The sequence below is a fragment of the Anomaloglossus baeobatrachus genome, chromosome 5, assembly GCF_048569485.1.
Source record: "Anomaloglossus baeobatrachus isolate aAnoBae1 chromosome 5, aAnoBae1.hap1, whole genome shotgun sequence".
NCBI classification, from domain to species: Eukaryota; Metazoa; Chordata; class Amphibia; order Anura; family Aromobatidae; genus Anomaloglossus; species Anomaloglossus baeobatrachus.
The window spans coordinates 471,501,197-471,521,961 of record NC_134357.1 but is presented as its reverse complement, the minus strand read 5'-3'; the positions used below and the strand labels follow the sequence as shown (position 1 = coordinate 471,521,961).

General features: G+C 49.0%; 1 protein-coding gene across 2 annotated transcripts in view; it reads left to right on the top strand.

Annotated features, from left to right (window-relative positions):
- Positions 1-20,765, top strand: part of KCNB1 (potassium voltage-gated channel subfamily B member 1) — a 177,852-nt gene that overhangs the window by 8,406 nt on the left and 148,681 nt on the right. Inside the window, exons 1-2 of one of the 2 annotated variants that reach the window (XM_075350649.1) lie at positions 2,319-2,533; positions 11,667-12,338. In XM_075350649.1, the coding sequence (XP_075206764.1) occupies positions 11,772-12,338 (567 nt within the window). In that variant the 5' untranslated portion in view covers positions 2,319-2,533; positions 11,667-11,771. Of the gene's footprint in view, positions 1-2,318; positions 2,534-11,666; positions 12,339-20,765 lie in introns of those variants that run through there. The other variant, XM_075350650.1, reaches the window with a different exon arrangement.

Genomic DNA, 20,765 nt, shown 5'->3' with positions numbered 1-20,765 from the left:
AAACATAGCCTATGATGCTCTCGGGGTCCAGAAGTGTGAGTGTGCAAAATTTTGTGGCTGTAGCTGCGACGGTGCAGATGCCAATCCCGGACATACATACATACACACACACATACATACACTCATTCAGCTTTATATATTAGATGTATGCCTGTATTTGTAGATATCTGTATGTGCGTGTCTGCGTGTGCATGGGGTCCACTGAGACTCTTTCGCCTGGGGCCCACAAAAACAGGGAGCCGGCCCTGTTATCTTCTATCCATTAGATAGAGGATTACGGCCCTATCATTGGGGATCTGACAGCTGGGACCATCTCTGGGGCTCTGAAGAGCCATGTGTGAATTGAGCTGTGGTTGATCATATTCTCTGCTGCTCCCTTCATTCTTATGGGAGCAGGAGCAGACATATCATTGGTGCAAGCTGTGCAGCTGCACAGGGGCCCAAGAAGTAAGCGGGCCCATTGCTGTCTCCAAGCCAGGTGTAATTCTGTGTTTTGATAAGCTATTGGACTGCCAAGGGCCCAGATACTGTTCTTGCACAGGGACCCTTTTCTGTCTGTATCCACCAGAGTGCCAAAGACCAGCCGAGTGCTATCTTGGAATCGGTGTGGTACCAGTAATCGAGCCCCCAGCGATTGGAAATGTATCCCGTATTCAGTGGAAAGGAGATATCCCTTTAACTCACCCTTGTCCATACTGAACCCCTCTTTTGCTCCACTCTAATCATGGACTCCCATTTTTTTTTATCTGGTAGCTGTAAGTCCCACCAATGGGATGACGGGGCCAAGTATGGCAACAGCCTGGACTATAACAGCCGAGGCCAAGTTTTTATCCAGCAATACTACCTACATAACGGAGTAGTTTGTCATATACAGTGTATCCACCCATATCCTGTCCACCGCCATTAACTTGAGAACGGCGGCAGCTATAGGCATAGAAGTGGTGTCTAGGTATAGTAAAGGAGCCATGCGCTACGCAATGAAACAACCTATAGCACCACCCGGTGGAAAACAACGGAGCTAGCATTTTTATCTCGAAAACGGAACGAGATAGAGAAAAAAAGTGAATTAAAAAATTGTAGGACATCATCAATTCAATACGAATCAACACCTTGCATACAGAAATGCTATGCTATGAAACCCATGACACTCCAAAACATTGAATGCTGGTTACGCATATGGCGCTCATTTAACTTTGATGCTCAAAGTGGCCACCGTCAGCTGCAATGCACATCTGGACTCTGGACAGCATACTGTATCTCGCTGCACGTTGTGCAATATGGTAGGTGACATTTTTGCACAAGCATCTGTGATACGTCGTCGTAGATCCTGCAATGTTGGTGGAGGGGTCGCATACACCTGCTGTTTGATGTGTCCTCACAGAAAGAAGTCCAATGGGGTCAGGTCAGGTGAGCGTGGAGGCCACACCACGCAGACACCATACCCAATGTCTTGTAGGAAGGTCTCCAAGAGGTATCGCTTCACGTCCGCAGCCTTGTGAGTTTTACACGTTTTAATCATAGAATTTCTGTATGCAAGGTGTCGATTCGTATTGAACTGATGATGCCCTACAACTTTGTAATTCACTTTTTTTCTCTAGCTCGTTCCGTTTTCGAGATAAAAATGCTAACTTCGTTGTTTTCCACCAGGTGGCGCAATAGGTGGTTTCATTGCGTAGCGCATGGCTACTTTACTATACCTAGACACCACTTCTATGCCTATAGCTGCCGCCGCTCTCAAGTTAATGGCGGTGGACAGGATATGGGTGGACACACTGTATATGTCACCCTACAATCACTGTGATTGGTGGACACATCAGTTTCCGATCAGATAAGATGTGACAGATGAGCCAGTTACACAACCAATTTAGACTGATGACGGCCTGAATGAGTAGAAAGTGGTCAGATATCTGTAGGGGGCCAAGAATGTGCGGCAAAGGCAGGTATGGTAGAGTCTCCCCTCAGAGGGTCAGTCTGGTCATAACCTGGGAGGGGGGAGCGCAGCTGAAGAGCTTGTAGTCGGGTCGGGTGGTGCATGTGACACAAATGAAGTGGTGAGGAGCAGAGAACATCAGCAGGTGCCACCAAGGACACCAGGAAACAATCAGGGACCTAATTTTGAAGGTGTAGATTAGGGATCAGGAGAGAAGTCCATAGGGTTCTAAACAGATTGTTTAGCAACATGTCCCAATATGCAAGTTACACTATACACTATCGCGACAGCTCTGAAGGGAGGATGCCTCTAGCAGGCAGGAAAGGGTGCAGCAGCGCTCACGTCTGCGGCCGGCAGGGGGCGCTCCCGTCCTCCCTTCACATGACAGCTCGCGGTTGCATCTGTGCGGGAGTCGTAGCTGGATGCAGAGAGGAGAAGGAGCCGGAGCCTCAGACTTGTTGATTTCCATCAGGAACCTGCAGAAACATGAAAATCTGGGAGCAGCGAGAGCGGGGAGAGGCCTGAAGGCGCCGGAGGCGGGAGCGGCGGCAGCACCGGGAGGCGGCTGGATGCTGAGCCGGTGATCCGGAGCCCGTGCATGAGGTACAGCCGCTAATATCAGCCTTGTAGACTTTAAAGGCGCAGGGTGTATTTACTGTGCAGGCGGCAGGGACGTGCGAGCAGCGTCTCCGTCACCTGGGGCGGCAGCGTCTCCGGTACCCGGGGCGGCAGCATCTCTGACAGGTGGAGGCCGGATCCGTCCGTTACTGACGGAGCAGAGAGCACCGACAGCGGAGAGCAGGACACCGCAAGATGGCCACCAACATCTACCCTCTACAGAGGGCAAAAGATGCCACTCCGACAGGTGGCAGGACAAACACCCCCACCCTCCATCACAACACTGGACGTAGATACATCTCTCCCCATCATATCATCGCTGAATGTGGACACATCTCTCTCCATCATATCACTGGACGTGGACACTTCTCTCCATCATATCACTGGACGTGGACACTTCTCCCCCATCATATCACTGGACGTGGACACTTTTCCCCCATTATATCACTGGACGTGGACACTTCTCCCCATTATATCACTGGACGTGGACACTTCTCCCCATTATATCACTGGACGTGGACACTTCTCCCCCATTATATCACTGGACGTGGACACTTCTCCCCCATTATATCACTGGACGTGGACACTACGCACTCCATCATATCACTGGACGTGGACACTACGCACTCCATCATATCACTGGACGTGGACACTACTCTCTCCATCATATCACTAGACGTGGACACTACTCTCTCCATCATATCACTGGACGTGGACACTTCTCCCCCATCATATCACTGGACGTGGACACTTCTCCCCCATTATATCACTGGACGTGGACACTTCTCCCCCATTATATCACTGGACGTGGACACTTCCCCATTATATCACTGGACGTGGACATTACGCACTCCATCATATCACTGGACGTGGACACTACTCTCTCCATCATATCACTAGACGTGGACACTACTCTCTCCATCATATCACTAGACGTGGACACTACTCTCTCCATCATATCACTGGACGTGGACACTTCTCCCCCATCATATCACTGGACGTGGACACTTCTCCCCCATCATATCACTGGACGTGGACACTTCTCCCCCATTATATCACTGGACGTGGACACTTCCCCATTATATCACTGGACGTGGACATTACGCACTCCATCATATCACTGGACGTGGACACTACTCTCTCCATCATATCACTAGACGTGGACACTACTCTCTCCATCATATCACTAGACGTGGACACTACTCTCTCCATCATATCACTAGACGTTGACGCTACTCTCTCCATCATATCACTAGACGTGGACACTACTTTCTCCATCATATCACTGGACGTGGACACTACTCTCCCCATCATATCACTGGATGTGGACACTACTCTCCCCATCATATCACTGGACGTGGACACTACTCTCTCCATCATATCACTAGACGTGGACACTCTCCATCATATCACTAGACATGGACACTACTCTCTCCATCATATCACTAGACGTGGACACTACTTTCTCCATCATATCACTAGACGTGGACACAACTCTCTCCATCATATCACTGGACGTGGACACTACTCTCCCCATCATAAAAGTCGATGTGGACATTACTCTCCCCATCATATCACTGGACATGGACACTACACTCCCCATCACATCACTGGACGTGGACACTACACTCCCCATCACATCACTGGACGTGGACACTACACTCCCCGTCACATCACTGGACGTGGATACTACTCTCCCCATCACATCACTGGACGTGGACACTACACTCCCCAACACATCACTGGACGTGGACACTACACTCCCCATCACATCACTGGACGTGGGCACTACTCTCCCCGTCACATCACTGGACGTGAACACTACTCTCCCCGTCACATCACTGGACGTGGATACTACTCTCCCCATCACATCACTGGACGTGGATACTACTCTCCCCAACAAATCCTTGGACGTGGACTCTACTCTCCCCATCATATACCTGTTTGTGGACACTACGTTCCCCATCATAGCACTGGACGTGGACACTACTCTGCCCATCATAGCACTGGACGTGGATACCACTCTCCCCAGCATATTCCTGCTCATGGAAACTACTCTCCCTTTATATCACTGGACGTGGACACTACTCTCCCCATCACAGCACTGGACATGTACATTACTCTCTCCATCATATCACTGGACGTGGACAAGACTCTCCCCATCATTTACCTGTTTGTGGACACTACTCTCCTCATCATATCACTGGACATGGACGCTACCCTCCCCATCATATCACTGGACATGGACGCTACCCTCCCCATCATATCACTGGACATGGACACTACCCTCCCCATCATATCAATGGACATGGACGCTACCCTCCCCATCATATCACTGGACGTGGACGCTACTCTCCCCATCATATCAGTCTATGTGGACACTACTCTCCCCATCATATCACTGGATATGGACGCTACTCTCCCCATCATATCACTGGATATGGACGCTACTCTCCCCATCATATCACTGGACGTGGACGCTACTCTCCCCATCATATCACTGGACGTGGACGCTACTCTCCCCATCATATCACTGGACGTGGACGCTACTCTCCCCATCATATCACTGGACATGGACGCTACTCTCCCCATCATATCACTGGACGTGGATACTACTCTCCCCCATCATATTCCAGCTCGTAGACACTACTGTCACTTCATATCACTGGACATTGACGCAACTCTCCCCATCATATTCCTGCTCGTTGATACCTTTCTCCCTTCATATCACTGGATTTAGACGCTACTCTCCCCATCATATCACTGGACGTGGACACTACTCTCCCCATCATATCACTGCACAAGGATGCTATTATCCCCCTCATATTCCTGCATGTGGACACCACTCTCCCTATCATATTCCTGCACGTGGATACTACTCTCCCCATCATATCACTGGACATTGACGCTACTCTCCCCACCATATCACTGGACGTGGACACTACTCTCCCCATCATAGTACTTGCCGTGGACACTACTCTCTCCATCACAGTACTGGACGTGGACAGTACTCTCCCCATCACAGTACTGGATGTGGAAAGTACTCTCCTATTACAGCACTGGATGTGGACACTACTATCCCCATTAGAGCACTGGATGTGGACACTACTCTCCCCATTACAGCACTGGACGTGGACAGTACTCTCTCCATTACAGCACTGGACGTGGACAGTACCCTCTCCATTACAGCACTGGACGTGGACGGTACTTTCCCCATTACAGCACTGGACGTGGACAGTACTTTCCCCATTACAGCACTGGCCGTGGACGGTACTTTCCCCATTACAGCACTGGCAGTAGACGGTAATTTCCCCATTACAGCATTGGGCGTGGACTGTACTCTCCCCTTCACAGCACTGGATGTGGACAGTACTCTCCCCATCACAGCAGTGGCCATTGACACGACTCTCCCCATCATATCACTGGACGTGCCAACTTCTCTCCCCATATATCACTGGACGTGGATGCTACTCTCCCCATCATATCACTGGACGTCGACGTTACTCTCCCCATCATATCACTGGACATGGACGCTACTCTCCCCATCATATTAATGGGAGAGGACGCTACTCTCACCATTCTATCTCTGCACGTGGACACCACTCTCCCCATGATATTTCTGCACATGGACACTACTCTCCCTTGATATCATTGGACGTGGACACTACTCTCCCCATCATACCACTAAACGTGGATACCACTCACAACATCACTGGACACTACTCACCCCTTCATATCAGTGGATATGGACAACATTCTGCCCATTATATTCCTGCACGTGGACACTACTCTCCCTTCATATCAATAGACGTGGGCACTACTCTCCCCATCATATCACTGGAAGTGGACACTCCTCTCCACATCATAGCACTGGCCGTGGATACCACTCTCCCCATCATATTCCAGCTCATGGAAACTACTCTCCCTTCATATCACTGGACGTGTACTTTACTCACCTCATCACATCACTGGACGTGGACACTACTCTCCCTTTCATTATTATTTGTCATGGACACTACTCTCCCTTCCTTTATTACTGGATGTGGACACTATTCCCATCATATTACTGGACATGAACCCTATTCTCCCCATCATATTACTGGACGTGAACACTACTCTCTCCATTATATCAATGGACGTGTACACTACTCTCCCCATCATTTCACTGGACATGGATACTGTTCTTACCATCATTTTCCTAGACATGGACACTACTCTCCACATTATATTAATGGATGTGGACACTACACTCACCATCATTTCACTGGACGTGGATACTGCTTTTTCCATCATATTCTTGGACGTGGACACAACTTTCCTCATCAAATCACTGGACAAGGACACTACTCATCCCATCATATTCCTAGACGTGGACGATACTCTCTCCATCATATTCCTGGACGGGAACACAACTCTCCCCATCATATTCCTAGACGTGGATGCTACTCTCTCCATCATATTCCTGCAGTGGACACAACTCTCCCCATCATATTAGAGGATGTGGACACTACCCTCATATTACTGGGTGTGAGCACTAATCTCCATTCATATTACTGGAGGTAGACACTTCTCTCCTCATCATGTTACTGAACGTGGACACTACTCTCCCCATCCCAGGACTGGACGTGACTACTACTCTCCCCATCCTGTCACTGGATGTAGACACTACTCTCTCTCATATTAGTAGGCATGACTCTACTATCATCATATTTCTGGACATGGACACTACTCTCCCCATCCTATACCTGGTCGTGAACACGATCCCCATCATATTTTTCGCCGTAGACACTATCCCCCATCATATTCCTGGACGTGGACACTACTCTCCCCATTATATTACTGGACACTAACCTACTCATTACTAAACATGGACACTTCTCTCCCCATCATATTCCTGGTCATGGACACTACTCTTTCCATCATATTACTGGGCGTGAACAGTACTCATCCCATCATATTCCTGGGCATGGAAACTACTCTATTCATCATAGTACTGACGTGGACACTATTCTCCCGTAATATTTCTGGACTTAGACACTACTCTCCTCATATCACTCTATGTGGACACTACTCTCCCCATCATATCACTGGATGTGGACATTACTCTCATATTGCTGCACGTGAACGGCACGTGGGGTCTACTCTCCCCATTATATTAATGGTCGTGGACACTACTTTCCCCATCATATTACTGATCATGGACACTACTCTCCCCATAATATTACTTGGCAAGGACACTACTCTCCCCACATATTATTGGATGTAGTCACGACTCTCTCCTCATATTACTGGACGTGGACACGACTCTCCCCTTATATTACTGGACGTGGATACGACTCTCACCTCATATTACTGGACGTGGACACGACTCTCCCCTCATATTACTGGATGTGGACACGACTCTCCCCTCATATTACTGGATGTGGACACGACTCTCCCCTGATATTACTGGACGTGGACACCACTCCTCTAATATTACCAGACGTGGACACAACTCTCTTCTCATATAGCAGGACGTTGACAGTACTCTTGCCACTTATTACAGGACATGGACACTACTCTCCCCTCATATTACTAGACGTGGACACGACTCTCCTCTCATATTTGATGTAGACAGTACTCTTCCAGCCTATTACAGGACGTGGCACTACTCTCCCCATTATATCAATGGACATGTACACTACTCTCCCATCATTTCACTGGACATGGATGGTTACTGTTCTTACCATCATTTTCCTGGACATGGACATTACTCTCCATATTATATTAATGAATGTGGACACTACTCTCACCATCATTTCACTGGACGTGAATACTGCTCTCCCCATCATATTCATGGTTGTGGACACTACTCTTTCCATCATATTCCTGGGCGTGGACACTACTCTTTCATCATAGTACTGACGTGGATACTATTCTCCCTTAATATTCCTGGACATAGATACTACTCTCCTCATATCACTGGATGTGGACACTACTCTCCCCATCATATTACTGGATGTGGACATTTCTCTCTTATTAGTGCACGTGAACACCATGTGTGCTCTACTCTCCCCATCATATTACTGATCGCGGACACTACTTTCCCCATGATATTACTGGGCAAGGACACTACTCTCCCTTCATATTACTGGATGTGGACACTACTCTCCCTATATGGTGGACACTACCCTCCCCTCATATTACTAGATGTGGATACAACTATCCTCTCATATTACAGGACGTGGACAATACTCTTCCCGCTTACTAGAGGATGTGCACACTACTCTCCCCTCATATTACTAGACGTGGACATGACGCGCCTCTCCTTTTTTACGTAAACAGTACTCTTCCAGCTTATTACAGTACGTGGACACTAGTCTCCCATCATATTACTGGACGTAGACACGACTCTCCTCTCATATTACAGGACGTGGACAGTACTCTTCCCGCCTATTACAGGACGTGGACACTACTCCCCTCATATTAGTGGACGTGGACACAACTTACCTCTCATATTACAGGACGTGAACAGTACTCTTCCCGCCTATTTCAAGACGTGGACACTACTTTCCCCTCATATTAATGGACATGAAAACTACTCTCCCCTCACAGGACTGGATTTACTCTCCTGAGCCGTCTGTGTATATTGTATGGAGAATAGGTACACCAGCAGTACTACACAGCCGAATATGGAGACTTGGGGCCCAATTTATTATTGCATTAATGCCTCTTTTTTGTCAAGTTTTTAGTGTTTTTAATTTTTGGTTTGTATCAAATTCATTTTCCATGTGCTCCTTCGTTGAAGTTAATTTTATATTTGTTCACCTGTTTTTGTTTTTTTTCTTTTTCCGTTCGCCTTTGTTTGTGGGGTTTAGGATTTCAAGACGTTTTTGCCTGATTCATCGATTCAGCATTTCAAAAAGTTGCAATATTTTTCACAAATGTCCATCCGTTCCCTCATGGAGTTATTTACGCGTGCATGAATTTTTTGCGTTGTTTTGCAAAACGTGTATCTTTTACTATGTAAAACTCGCAAAAAAGGTTGGAGACAGAAGAAAAGACTCTTTTTGACTTGGCTCAAAATTCATCAACCTTGGACGCCATCTTGATAAAGAATATCAGAGAATATAATAAGACAAAAACATCTAACTCCTGTAGTATTTTACACAAGGGGTTAGTGGTGATGTTGTAATGATGCATTCTGTGCTCTGCAGTCTGTATCCGTAGTATATACAGGTCACCGGCATAGAAATGATGTTCGGAGGACCCCACTTTGCAAAGTATCGCTATTATATAGCGCAGAAATATACCTATGTGTGTGGTTCTTGTAGCGCGCTATCACTCAACGATGCAGTGAATGTAGGCCAGAGGCTGAGCAGTAATGCCCTCACTATTCTATGCATACTGTACATGCGGACACATATCCTCTCAGATATGTCCCCTGCCTGTACAGAGCAGGTCTGAATGTTACCCCCATAGTCACCAATGTTAACTTATCCTGACAGAATAGTCCTCACTGTTACAGTATCTGTACAGAGCGGTCTTCACTGTTACCCTCCCTTGTACTTAGCAGTCCTCATTGTTATCCTCCATAGTAATCATTGTTACCCTCCGTAGTCTCCAGTGTTGCCGTCTTTGTACAGAGCAACATTCAGTGTTATAATTACCCTGGACAGCGCAGTCACTCTTCCTGTATAGAACGGTCCTCTTTGTTACCCTCTCCATGTATAGACCGGTTCTCAGTGTTACCCTCTCCCTGTATAGAGTGGTCCTCAGTGTTACCCTCTTCCAGTATAGAGTGGTCCTCAGCGTTACCCTCTTCCAGTATAGAGTGGTCCTTGGTGTTACCCTCTCCCAGTATAGAGTGGTCCTCGGTGTTACCCTCTCCCAGTATAGATTGGTCCTCGGTGTTACCCTCTCCCAGTATAGAGTGGTCCTCGTTGTTACCCTCTTCCAGTATAGAGTGGTGCTCGGTGTTACCCTCTTCCAGTATAGAGTGGTCCTTGGTGTTACCCCCTCTTCCAGTATAGAGTGGTCCTCGGTGTTACCCTCTTCCAGTATAGAGTGGTCCTCGGTGTTACCCTCTTCCAGTATAGAGTGGTCCTCGGTGTTACCCTCTCCCAGTATAGAGTGGTCCTCGGTGTTACCCTCTTCCAGTATAGAGTGGTCCTCGGTGTTACCCTCTCCCAGTATAGAGTGGTCCTCGGTGTTACCCTCTTCCAGTATAGAGTGGTCCTCGGTGTTACCCTCTTCCAGTATAGAGTGGTCCTCGGTGTTACCCTCTCCCAGTATAGAGTGGTCCTCGGTGTTACCCTCTTCCAGTATAGAGTGGTCCTTGGTGTTACCCTCTCCCTGTACAGAATGTTCCTCGGAGTTACCCTCTCCATGTACAGAATATTCCTCGGGGCTACCCTCTCCATGTACAGAATGTTCCTCAGGGTTACCCTCTCCCTGTACAGAAAGTTCCTTAGGGTTACCCTCTCTCTGTACAGAAAGTTCCTCGGGGTTACCCTCTCTCTGTACAGAAAGTTCCTCGGGGTTACCCTCTCCCTGTACAGAAAGTTCCTCGGGGTTACCCTCTCCCTGTGCAGAACGTTCCTCGGGGTTACCTTCTCCCTGTACAGAAAGTTCCTGAGGGTTACCCTCTCCCTGTACAGAACGTTCCTGAGGGTTACCCTCTCCCTGTACAGAACAGTACTAGGTGTTACCCTGTCTCTGTATGGTTCTCGGTATAGAGCGCGCCTCGGTGCTACCCTCTCCTTGTATAGAACCGTCCTCAGTGTTATCCTCTCCCGGGACAGAACAGTCCCTGGTGTTACCCTCTGTCTGTACAGTCCTTGGTGTTACCCTCTGTCTGTTCGGTTCTCGGTGTTACTCTCTCCCTGTACAGGACCATACAGTGTTACCCTCTCCCTGTATAGAACGGTCCTCAGTGTTACCCTCTCTCTGTATGGTCCTCAGTGTTACCCTGTCCCTGTACAGGACACCACTTGTGTATACAGATCAGCCCCCTCCCAATGCAGGGCAGGCAGTGAGCAGTTCAGCACCTCTCGGTGTGGACAGCGCCCGGCTGCTGCTGAGCTGATTATTACTGTGGCTGGTGATTAGGGGTAAAGCTGTTCCGCTTATCTTCTAGGTCACCGCAGACGAAGATGTCCCGGCAATCGCCCGTCCTTGTGCTGCTGTCAGGATGGAGGTGAAGGGACACAGGTGACCGCACAGCCTGTACATCGCTGCCAGCATGCCGGGCTGGATGAACAAGCCCGGCTCTCGCTCCACTGCCTCTCTGCCACCAGAGCCCATGGACATTGTCCGCAGCAAGGCTTGCTCCAGGAGGGTGAAGCTGAATGTTGGGGGTCTAGCCCATGAAGTTCTGTGGCGGACCCTGGATCGGCTTCCGCGCACCAGGCTGGGCAAACTGCGGGACTGCAACAGCCACGAGGCCCTGATGGAGATCTGCGACGACTACAGCCTGGAGGAGAACGAGTATTTCTTTGATCGCCACCCAGGCGCCTTCACATCAATTTTAAACTTTTATCGCACTGGCAAACTGCACATGATGGAGGAGATGTGCGCATTATCTTTCAGCCAGGAGCTGGACTACTGGGGCATTGATGAGATCTACCTGGAGTCATGCTGCCAGGCTCGCTACCACCAGAAGAAGGAACAAATGAATGAGGAGCTCAAACGTGAGGCAGAGACCCTTCGGGAGCGCGAGGGCGAGGAGTTCGACAACACCTGCTGCGCCGACAAGCGCAAGAAACTCTGGGACCTGCTGGAGAAGCCCAACTCGTCTGTAGCTGCCAAGGTAGGAGCAGCACGAATAGGAAGTGAAAAGGGTAATATCTGTGGGGTATATATGCATTGTATAATCTCCAGGCCACTCTATGATATCTGGGGTAGTGTAGGTGCAGTGTTTGATCTCAGGGTTAGTATATGGCCTAGGCAAAATTTTTGTGGGCAAGGAACCATCTTTGTGTAGTTCAGGTGCAGTGTATTATCTCCGAGATATTTTAGGGGCTACATATGATCTCCAGGTTATTGTAGGGCTACATATGACCTCCAGGTGTTTGACTACATATGATCTCCAGGTTATTGAAGGGGCTATCTATGATCTCTGGGTTAGTGCAGAGGCTATGTATGATTTCTATCATTGTCCGTGTACATTGTATGGTCTGTGGGTTGGTGTTTGGGCTATTTATAAATTCTTTTATAGTATAGGGGCAGTTTATGATGCCCAGTTTGTGCAGGGGCTATGTCTGAGCTCTGTGACAGTGTATGATTTGTGGCATAGTGTAGGGTCAGTGATTGATCTCTTAGTTATTATATGAGCAGTATATGATCTCTGGTTAGCTGCATGGGACAATGTATGATCTCTGAGTGGGTGGTAGGGACAATGTATGATTTCTGAGTGGGTGGTAGAGACAGTGTATGATCTCTGAGTGGGTGATAGGGACAATGTATGATCTTTGGGTTGGTGGTAGGGACAATGTATGATCTCTGAGTGGGTGGTAGGGACAATGTATGATCTCTGAGTGGGTGATAGGGACAGTGTATGATTTCTGGGATGGTGGCAGGGACAGTGTATGATCTTTGGGTGGGTGGTAGGGACAATGTATGATCTTTGGGTTGGTGGTAGGGACAATGTAGGATCTCTGTCCCTACCACCCACTCAGAGATCATACATTGTCCCTACCACCCACTCAATGTATGATCTTTGGGTGGGTGGTAGGGACAGTGTATGATCTCCGGTTAGCTGCATGGGACAGTGTATGATCTCTGAGTGGGTGGTAGGGACAATGTATGATCTCTGAGTGGGTGATAGGGACAATGTATGATCTTTGGGTTGGTGGTAGGGACAATGTAGGATCTCTGTCCCTACCACCCACTCAGAGATCATACATTGTCCCTACCACCCACTCAATGTATGATCTTTGGGTGGGTGATAGGGACAGTGTGTGATCTCTGGTTAGCTGCATAGGACAATGTATGATCTCTGAGTGGGTGGTAGGGACAATGTATGATCTCTGAGTGGGTGATAGGGACAGTGTATGATTTCTGGGATGGTGGCAGGGACAGTGTATGATCTTTGGGTGGGTGGTAGGGACAATGTATGATCTCTGTCCCTACCTCCCACTCAGAGATCATACATTGTCCCTATCACCCACTCAATGTATGAAATGTATGATCTTTGGGTGGGTGGTAGGGACAGTGTATGATCTCTGGTTAGCTGCATGGGACAGTGTATAATCTCTGAGTGGGTGGTAGGGACAATGTGTGCTCTGTGAGTGGGTGGTAGAGACAGTGTATGATCTTGGGAGGGTGACAGACAGTTTATGATCTCTGGGAGGGTGATAGAGACAGTGTATGATCTTTGGGAGGGTGATAGGGACAGTGTATGATCTCTGGGAGGGTGATGGGGACAGTGTATGATCTCTGGGTGGGTAGTAAGGAAAATATGATCTCTGGGTGGGTGGTAGGGACAGTGTATGATCTCTGAGCGGGTAGTAGGGACAGTGTATGATCTCTGGGTTGGTCAGGGACAGTGTATGATCTCTGGGTTTATGCAGGAGCAGCGAATAATCTCTGGGATATAGTAGGTGCTGCATATGATCTCTGGGATAGTGTAGCTGTAGTTTATGATCCTCGTGGTAATGTAGGGGCAATGTAGACTCTGTTGGTATCTGTGATCTCTGTGGAAATGTAGGGACTGAGTATAATCTCTGGGTTAGTGTTGAGAAAGTGTATGATGTCTGGTTTAGAAATAGGACTGTGAATAATCTGTGGCGCATTGTATGATTTCTGGCATAATGTAGGGGCAGTATGATCTTTGGGCCAATGTACGATCTTTCAAATGAGGTGTAATCTCCAGGCTGGTGTATGAAAGTTGAGTCAGTGTAAGATCTCTGGGGCAGTGTATGGGTAATGGAGGATCTCTAGAAAGTAGTATAGGATTTCAAGGGGCAATGGTTTTTTTTTTGTTTTTTTTTAACTTCGTTTTATTAACAATTTCAAACATGGTACAACTGACATTTGCCATATAAAGATAGCTCAGTATATAGATAGTAATATTTAAATATAACAATAAACAGTCATATAAAGTCCATAATATCTTTAGCAGTTAAGATAGAACAATGTTATTATCCAAACTTCTTATCGTTTGCATATATATCTAATTTTATATTGAGCATAAGAACAGCTGTAACTATCAGCATGACCATATTTTGAACACAAGATAGAAAGAGGAATAGAAAAAGGAGAAAAGAAAGAACAACAACAGCCACATTGCATTATTATACCTCAATATACCATTGGAGAGTGTTTCATATCCCAACATCTAACGGGAACCACCATTATCCGCATAATCTCCCTCAAACCTCCGCAAGTGTGTCTGGAGAAGAATTCCACAAACCCCAGATTTTGTTAAATTTTCCCAGGCACCCCCTATTATAATATACCACCCGCTCATAGACTATGGTAAGGGGCAATGTTTGATCTCTGCAACAGCATAGGATCTCTGGACTATGTATCAACTCCTACGTCAGTGTATGATTTCTGGACCTTGTATGAACTCCTGGGTTAGTGTATGCTCTCTGAGTGATGTAGTATCTAAAGGTAGTGTTCTATGTTCACTACCTTATATGAAGTCTGGGCTAGCTGTGGAGCAGTGAGTGATCTCTGTGCCAGTGTATGATCTCTAGGGCTGTGTATGATATATGGAGCAGTATAAGATCTTTGGGGAGCATACATTCCTGAGGCCAGTGTATCATCTTCGGTAGAGTAATATCTCTCAGTCAGTGTATGATCTCCAGGCTGTGCATGCTCTCGAAGGCAGGGTACGATCTCTGGGGCTGTGTATGATTTTTAGGTGAAGTGCATTATCTGTAATGATGTGTAGGATTTCCATGCAGTGTATGATTTCCAGAGGAAATTTTGTGCAGGATTTCTACTTGTATGACTCCTGGGGAAGTGCAGGATCTATTTGCTATGTATTATCTTCAGGTCCTATGGTATCTTTAGTGTAGTATATGATCTCCTGCTGTTTCTGATCTCTGACTTAGTGTACTATTTCTGGGACTGTCTAGCGTGTAAGCTTTCTGCATCTATGTATAATCTCCGTAGCAGTGTATGAACTGCTGGGACGCATAATGATCTTTGAGGCCTTGTACAATCTTGTATGGGCTATAGGATCACTGGGCAGTTTATGATCTCTAAGGAACTATATGTGCTCCTAAAATATCCCAAGCAGTGTGTGATCTGCAGGGTCATATAGGATATCGAGCGCTGATGAGACCCTGATGAGCTTCCTGCGTGTGATGTATGAAGAGGATTCTTCTCCTTGCTTGACTGGAGTTGGGCTCATATTGTTTATAAAACTGCAGCGTTGGGTGCCCTCCTGAGGTCTGATATTGGGTCACTATGTGACTGCTGGCTGAATGTGTGACCACGAAGATCAGCACTAAAGCGGGCTTTACACGCTGCGATCTCGCTAGCGAGATCGCAAGCGATCGTACCCGCCCCCGTCGGTTGTGCAACACAGGCAAATCGCTGCCCATCGCGCACAACCTCGCTTACCCCCGTCACACGGACTTACCTGTCCTGCGATGTCGCTCTGGCCGGCGATCCGCCTCCTTTCTAAGGGGGCGGGTCGTGCGGCGTCACAGCGACGTCACACGCCAGCCGTCCAATAGTAGCGGAGGGGCGGAGATGACCGGGACGTAAACATCCCGCCCACCTCCTTCCTTCCGCATTAGCGGTGGAGGCAGGTAAGGAAATGTTCGTCGCTCCTGCGGTGTCACACACAGCGATGTGTGCTGCCGCAGGAACGAGGAACAACATCGCTAATTCGAAGAGAACGATTTTTTGTTTTAGGACGACCTCTCCGCGGCAAACGATTTTGGCCGCTTTTGCGATCGTTTTAGGTCGCACATAAGTGTCATACACTGCGATATCGTTAATGACGCTGAATGTGCGTCACAAACAACGTGACCCCGACGATAAATCATTAACAATATCGTAGCGTGTAAAGCCCGCTTTAGAGTTGTGCTGGCCTAAACACATTAGATAACTGATAGCCGAACAATGCTTCTGCCAATCGTTGGGTCAACAGCCATCTCAGCTGAGTCAGCCGAGCGCTCCTGTGTTCACTATGAAGAAGCCACCACCTGGTACGTCGGCCAGCGGTTTATCAATGGGAGAACAATGTGATCGGAAGTCAGAAATCAGACCTGCACAATCAACATCTTTCCTGAATATCAGTTGGCCAGCGTCTCCAAACACATTAGACTGTTGGCCGATCCTATTGATATTTGTGGATTCAGCTGACTTTAGTCTTATGTGTATGGGGGCCATCAAGTAGGGGGCAAGGTCTACAGTGTCAAATAATGGGATAAATTCCTTCTATTTCACCCGATGGAGAACCTCTCGCTGCAGAAATAAGCATTCACCAAAAACTCAGCTTCACTAGAAGATGTGACCAGATGTGACCAGAACTGGTCTGAAGATCCCAGTAATTAGTGGGGAAGGTTCCTTCTGCATTAGCTTGGAGTTGTTGGGGGATATAGTAAGAGATTCATGCTGGATATTAGACACTAGTACCTTTTTGGGGGGAGCAAAATGAAGTTGGGGCTTCTGGGATAATATTGGAATTTGGGGGTTGTCATAGGGGCTCTTATTACAGCTATGGTCGCCTTTTTATCCCAGCCAATCTCTGCACTGAAGTTCCAGGAGCCTGTAGTGAATATTATTTGCAGACCAAACACAATGACGGAAACACATGACACCTCCACACAAACGTAATATTATCCTAGTAATTTAAGCCATCAAACAATAGCAACCAATGCAAGTGAAAGACAAGCCGCAGACCGGGCCGTGACATTGAATCCCGTCAGGGAACACGACACCTCCGGCCTGACAGACATCCACCTGGCATTGTGTCTACTGCCCTGGCAGAGCCGCAGTGCTTTTATGTCACTCCTCACTCTTCATTATATGGTTGAGACATAGATAGTACAGAATAAAACGATCCCACACGATAAGGATGAGATGAGAGACGTACAGATAACATGACTGCCACAATACCCCTGTCCTGACACGGTGGGTCCAGACTCAGGTGTGCACTGTAGTGTAGCCCATAGTATGCTACCCCAGAATAGAAATGGTTGTATGTACAGATGAAGGGTCTGGGGTGCCCAGATGTGTAACCTGGAGGACAACCTTAGCTCAGATTCTGCTTCTGTTCCTAAATGACTCCTGACCAGGGAGGTCTCGTTGAGGTCACCTGTCAGGGCCGGGCGGTCGGGCAGACCCAGGAGGTGGATCCACTGGGCCGAACTCTAAGATGGTGGTAGGGAGTCCGGTAGCTGAAGCACTGATGGGCAGCAGAACAGTCCGTGCAAGTGAAGGTAGCGGAGGAGTCCCTGGGACCACGGAGTCACAGATGGCAGTCCGGGTGACGTAGCTCAGGTTCGGAAGCCAAGATGATGTCAGGCGGGGTCCGGAACCTTTGGAGCAAGATGACGGGTCACCGCAGGGATCCGAGATGGTACGGACTGTCAGATGGCAGACGGACAGCGTGCGGGGCTCGGGATTCAGCAGGACTGGATGGCGAGGCGGGATCAGCTCTAGAAGAGAGATACGTAAGTATGGCAGGAAAACACAAGGAGACCTGACTCCTAGCTCAGAAAACACGAAGATCAGGCCCCGCCCCCTTGGACAAGAACCCCCTTTATACCCCGTACCTGTCTAACCTCATTTCCTGTTAATGGGCGCTGGCCCTTTAAGAAAGGGTCAGTGACCGCGCGCGCGCCCTAATGCGCATGCGCGCGGCCCGGGTGCCAGAAGCCAGGGAAGGAGGCTGAGAGGAGGACGCAGGGGAGCCGGCCAGGGCCTGGGAGGCCGTCGGGCGCCGGGATCGGCGGCCAGGGAGCCTAGGAAGGACGGGCACAAGAGACTGGGACGCGGGGAGCGTGGCAGGTGAGCCGGGGAGCGGGACAGGAGACCCGGGAAGGGGAGCCGAGGACCCGGGGAGCGTGACAGTACCCCCCTCCCCACGCCCCCCTCCCCGCAACCGGGACATGAAGGCACGGATCAGAGGAGAGCCCACGTTCTCCCTGGGTTCCCAGGATCTATCCTCAGGACCATACCCCTCCCAGTCCACCAGGAAGAACTGCCGGCCACGAACAGTCTTCATGGCCACGATATCCCTTACCGCATAGATGTCGTCCTCAGCAATAGGAGGAGGAGCCGGACTGGCAGCAGCGGAGAAGGGACCAAGGAACACCGGCTTGAGTAGAGAGACGTGGAAGGAGTTGGGTATTTTCATCGTGGTCGGAAGCCTCAGTTTGTAGGAGACCTCATTGATCTTGCTGAGGACCTTAAACGGCCCGATGTAGCGAGGACCCAGCTTGTAGGAAGGTATCTTCAGTCGGATGTACTGGGAAGCAAGCCAGACCAGGTCACCAGGAGAGAAACACGGAGGGTCTAGACGCCTTTTGTCAGCGTGTTTCTTCATCCGCTGGGAAGCGCGCCCAAGGGACGCCTTGACAGAGTCCCAAATGGTAGCGAAGTCACGGGCTACAGTATCAGCAGCAGGGACATCCGAAGAAGGGGATATAGGCAACGGGACGGAAGGCTGCAGTCCGTAAACGACATGGAAGGGAGATTTGGAGGACGACTCACTGACGTGGTGGTTATGGGAGAATTCAGCCCAAGGCAGAAGCGTGGACCAGTCGTCGTGATGGGCGTTGACATAGTGACGTAAGAAGGAGGTCAAGATTTGATTGACCCTTTCCACTTGGCCATTAGACTGAGGATGGTAAGCGGAAGAAAAGTCCAGAGTCACTCCCAGATGTTTGCAGAGAGCCCTCCAGAAGCGGGAGGTGAACTGAGTTCCTCTGTCGGACACGATGTGGGAAGGAAAGCCATGCAAGCGGAAGATATGTTGTATATAGGCTTCCGCGAGTTCCTGAGCAGAGGGCAGTCCGGGCATAGGGACGAAGTGAGCCATTTTGGAGAACCGATCCACCACGACCCATATGACTGTGTGTCCGGATGATACTGGCAAGTCCGTAATAAAGTCCATCGCTATGTGTTGCCATGGAACTGAGGGTATCGGCAGAGGCAGAAGACGGCCATAGGGCAGGTGTTTGGGCGTCTTGTTCCTGGCACAAGAGGAGCAGGCAGAGACAAAGGCGGCAACGTCCGTGCGAAGGGATGGCCACCAGTAATGGCGTACAATCGCACCCCATGTTCTCTTCTGGCCTGCATGGCCGGCTGTTTTCGAGGCATGACCCCAGTGTAACACTTTTTGCCTGTCGGTCTCAGAGACATAGGTCTTCCCGGGTGGTATCTGGGCCAGAGTGACAGGAGCCACCGGAACAATCTTGCTAGGAGAGATGATAGGTTGGGTAGTCTCTTCCTCCTGCTCCAGAGGCATGAGAGACCTAGACAAGGCATCAGCGCGTATATTCTTGTCTGCGGGTCGGAAGTGAAGCTGGAAGTCAAACCTGGCAAAGAATAAGGACCACCTGGCTTGTCGTGGGTTCAGTCGCTGAGCGGACCGCAGGTATTCCAGGTTCTTGTGGTCCGTGTAGATAATCACAGGGTACACTGCTCCTTCCAGGAGGTAGCGCCACTCCTCCAGAGCCAGTTTGACCGCCAATAGTTCTCGGTCACCGATGGTGTAATTACGTTCAGGTGCTGAGAAGCTTTTAGAGAAGAAACCGCAAGTCACCATCTTCCCGGAGGAGGATTTTTGCATGAGCACTGCTCCGGCTCCTGAGGAGGAGGCATCTACCTCTAAGGTGAACTGGCGGTTTAACTCCGGTCGGTGGAGTACAGGAGAGGAGGCGAATGCTCGCTTCAGGGAGCAAAACGCGGCGTCGGCCGCAGGTGACCAGTCCTTTGGATTAGCCTCCTTTTTGGTCAGAGCGGAGAGAGGAGCAGTCAGGGCGGAGAAGTGAGGGATAAACTGGCGGTAGTAGTTGGCAAATCCCAGGAACCGTTGGATTGCCTTCAGTCCAGACGGGGGAGGCCAGTGGAGGATGGAGGAGACCTTCTTTGGATCCATCTGCAGCCCAGTACCCGAGATGATGTATCCCAGGAAAGGAAGAGAAGACTGCTCAAAGACGCACTTTTCATATTTGGCGTAGAGACGATTCTCTCTCAGTCTTTGTAGAACCAGCTTTACGTTCTCTCTGTGGGTCTGGAGGTCCGGAGAGAAGACAAGGATGTC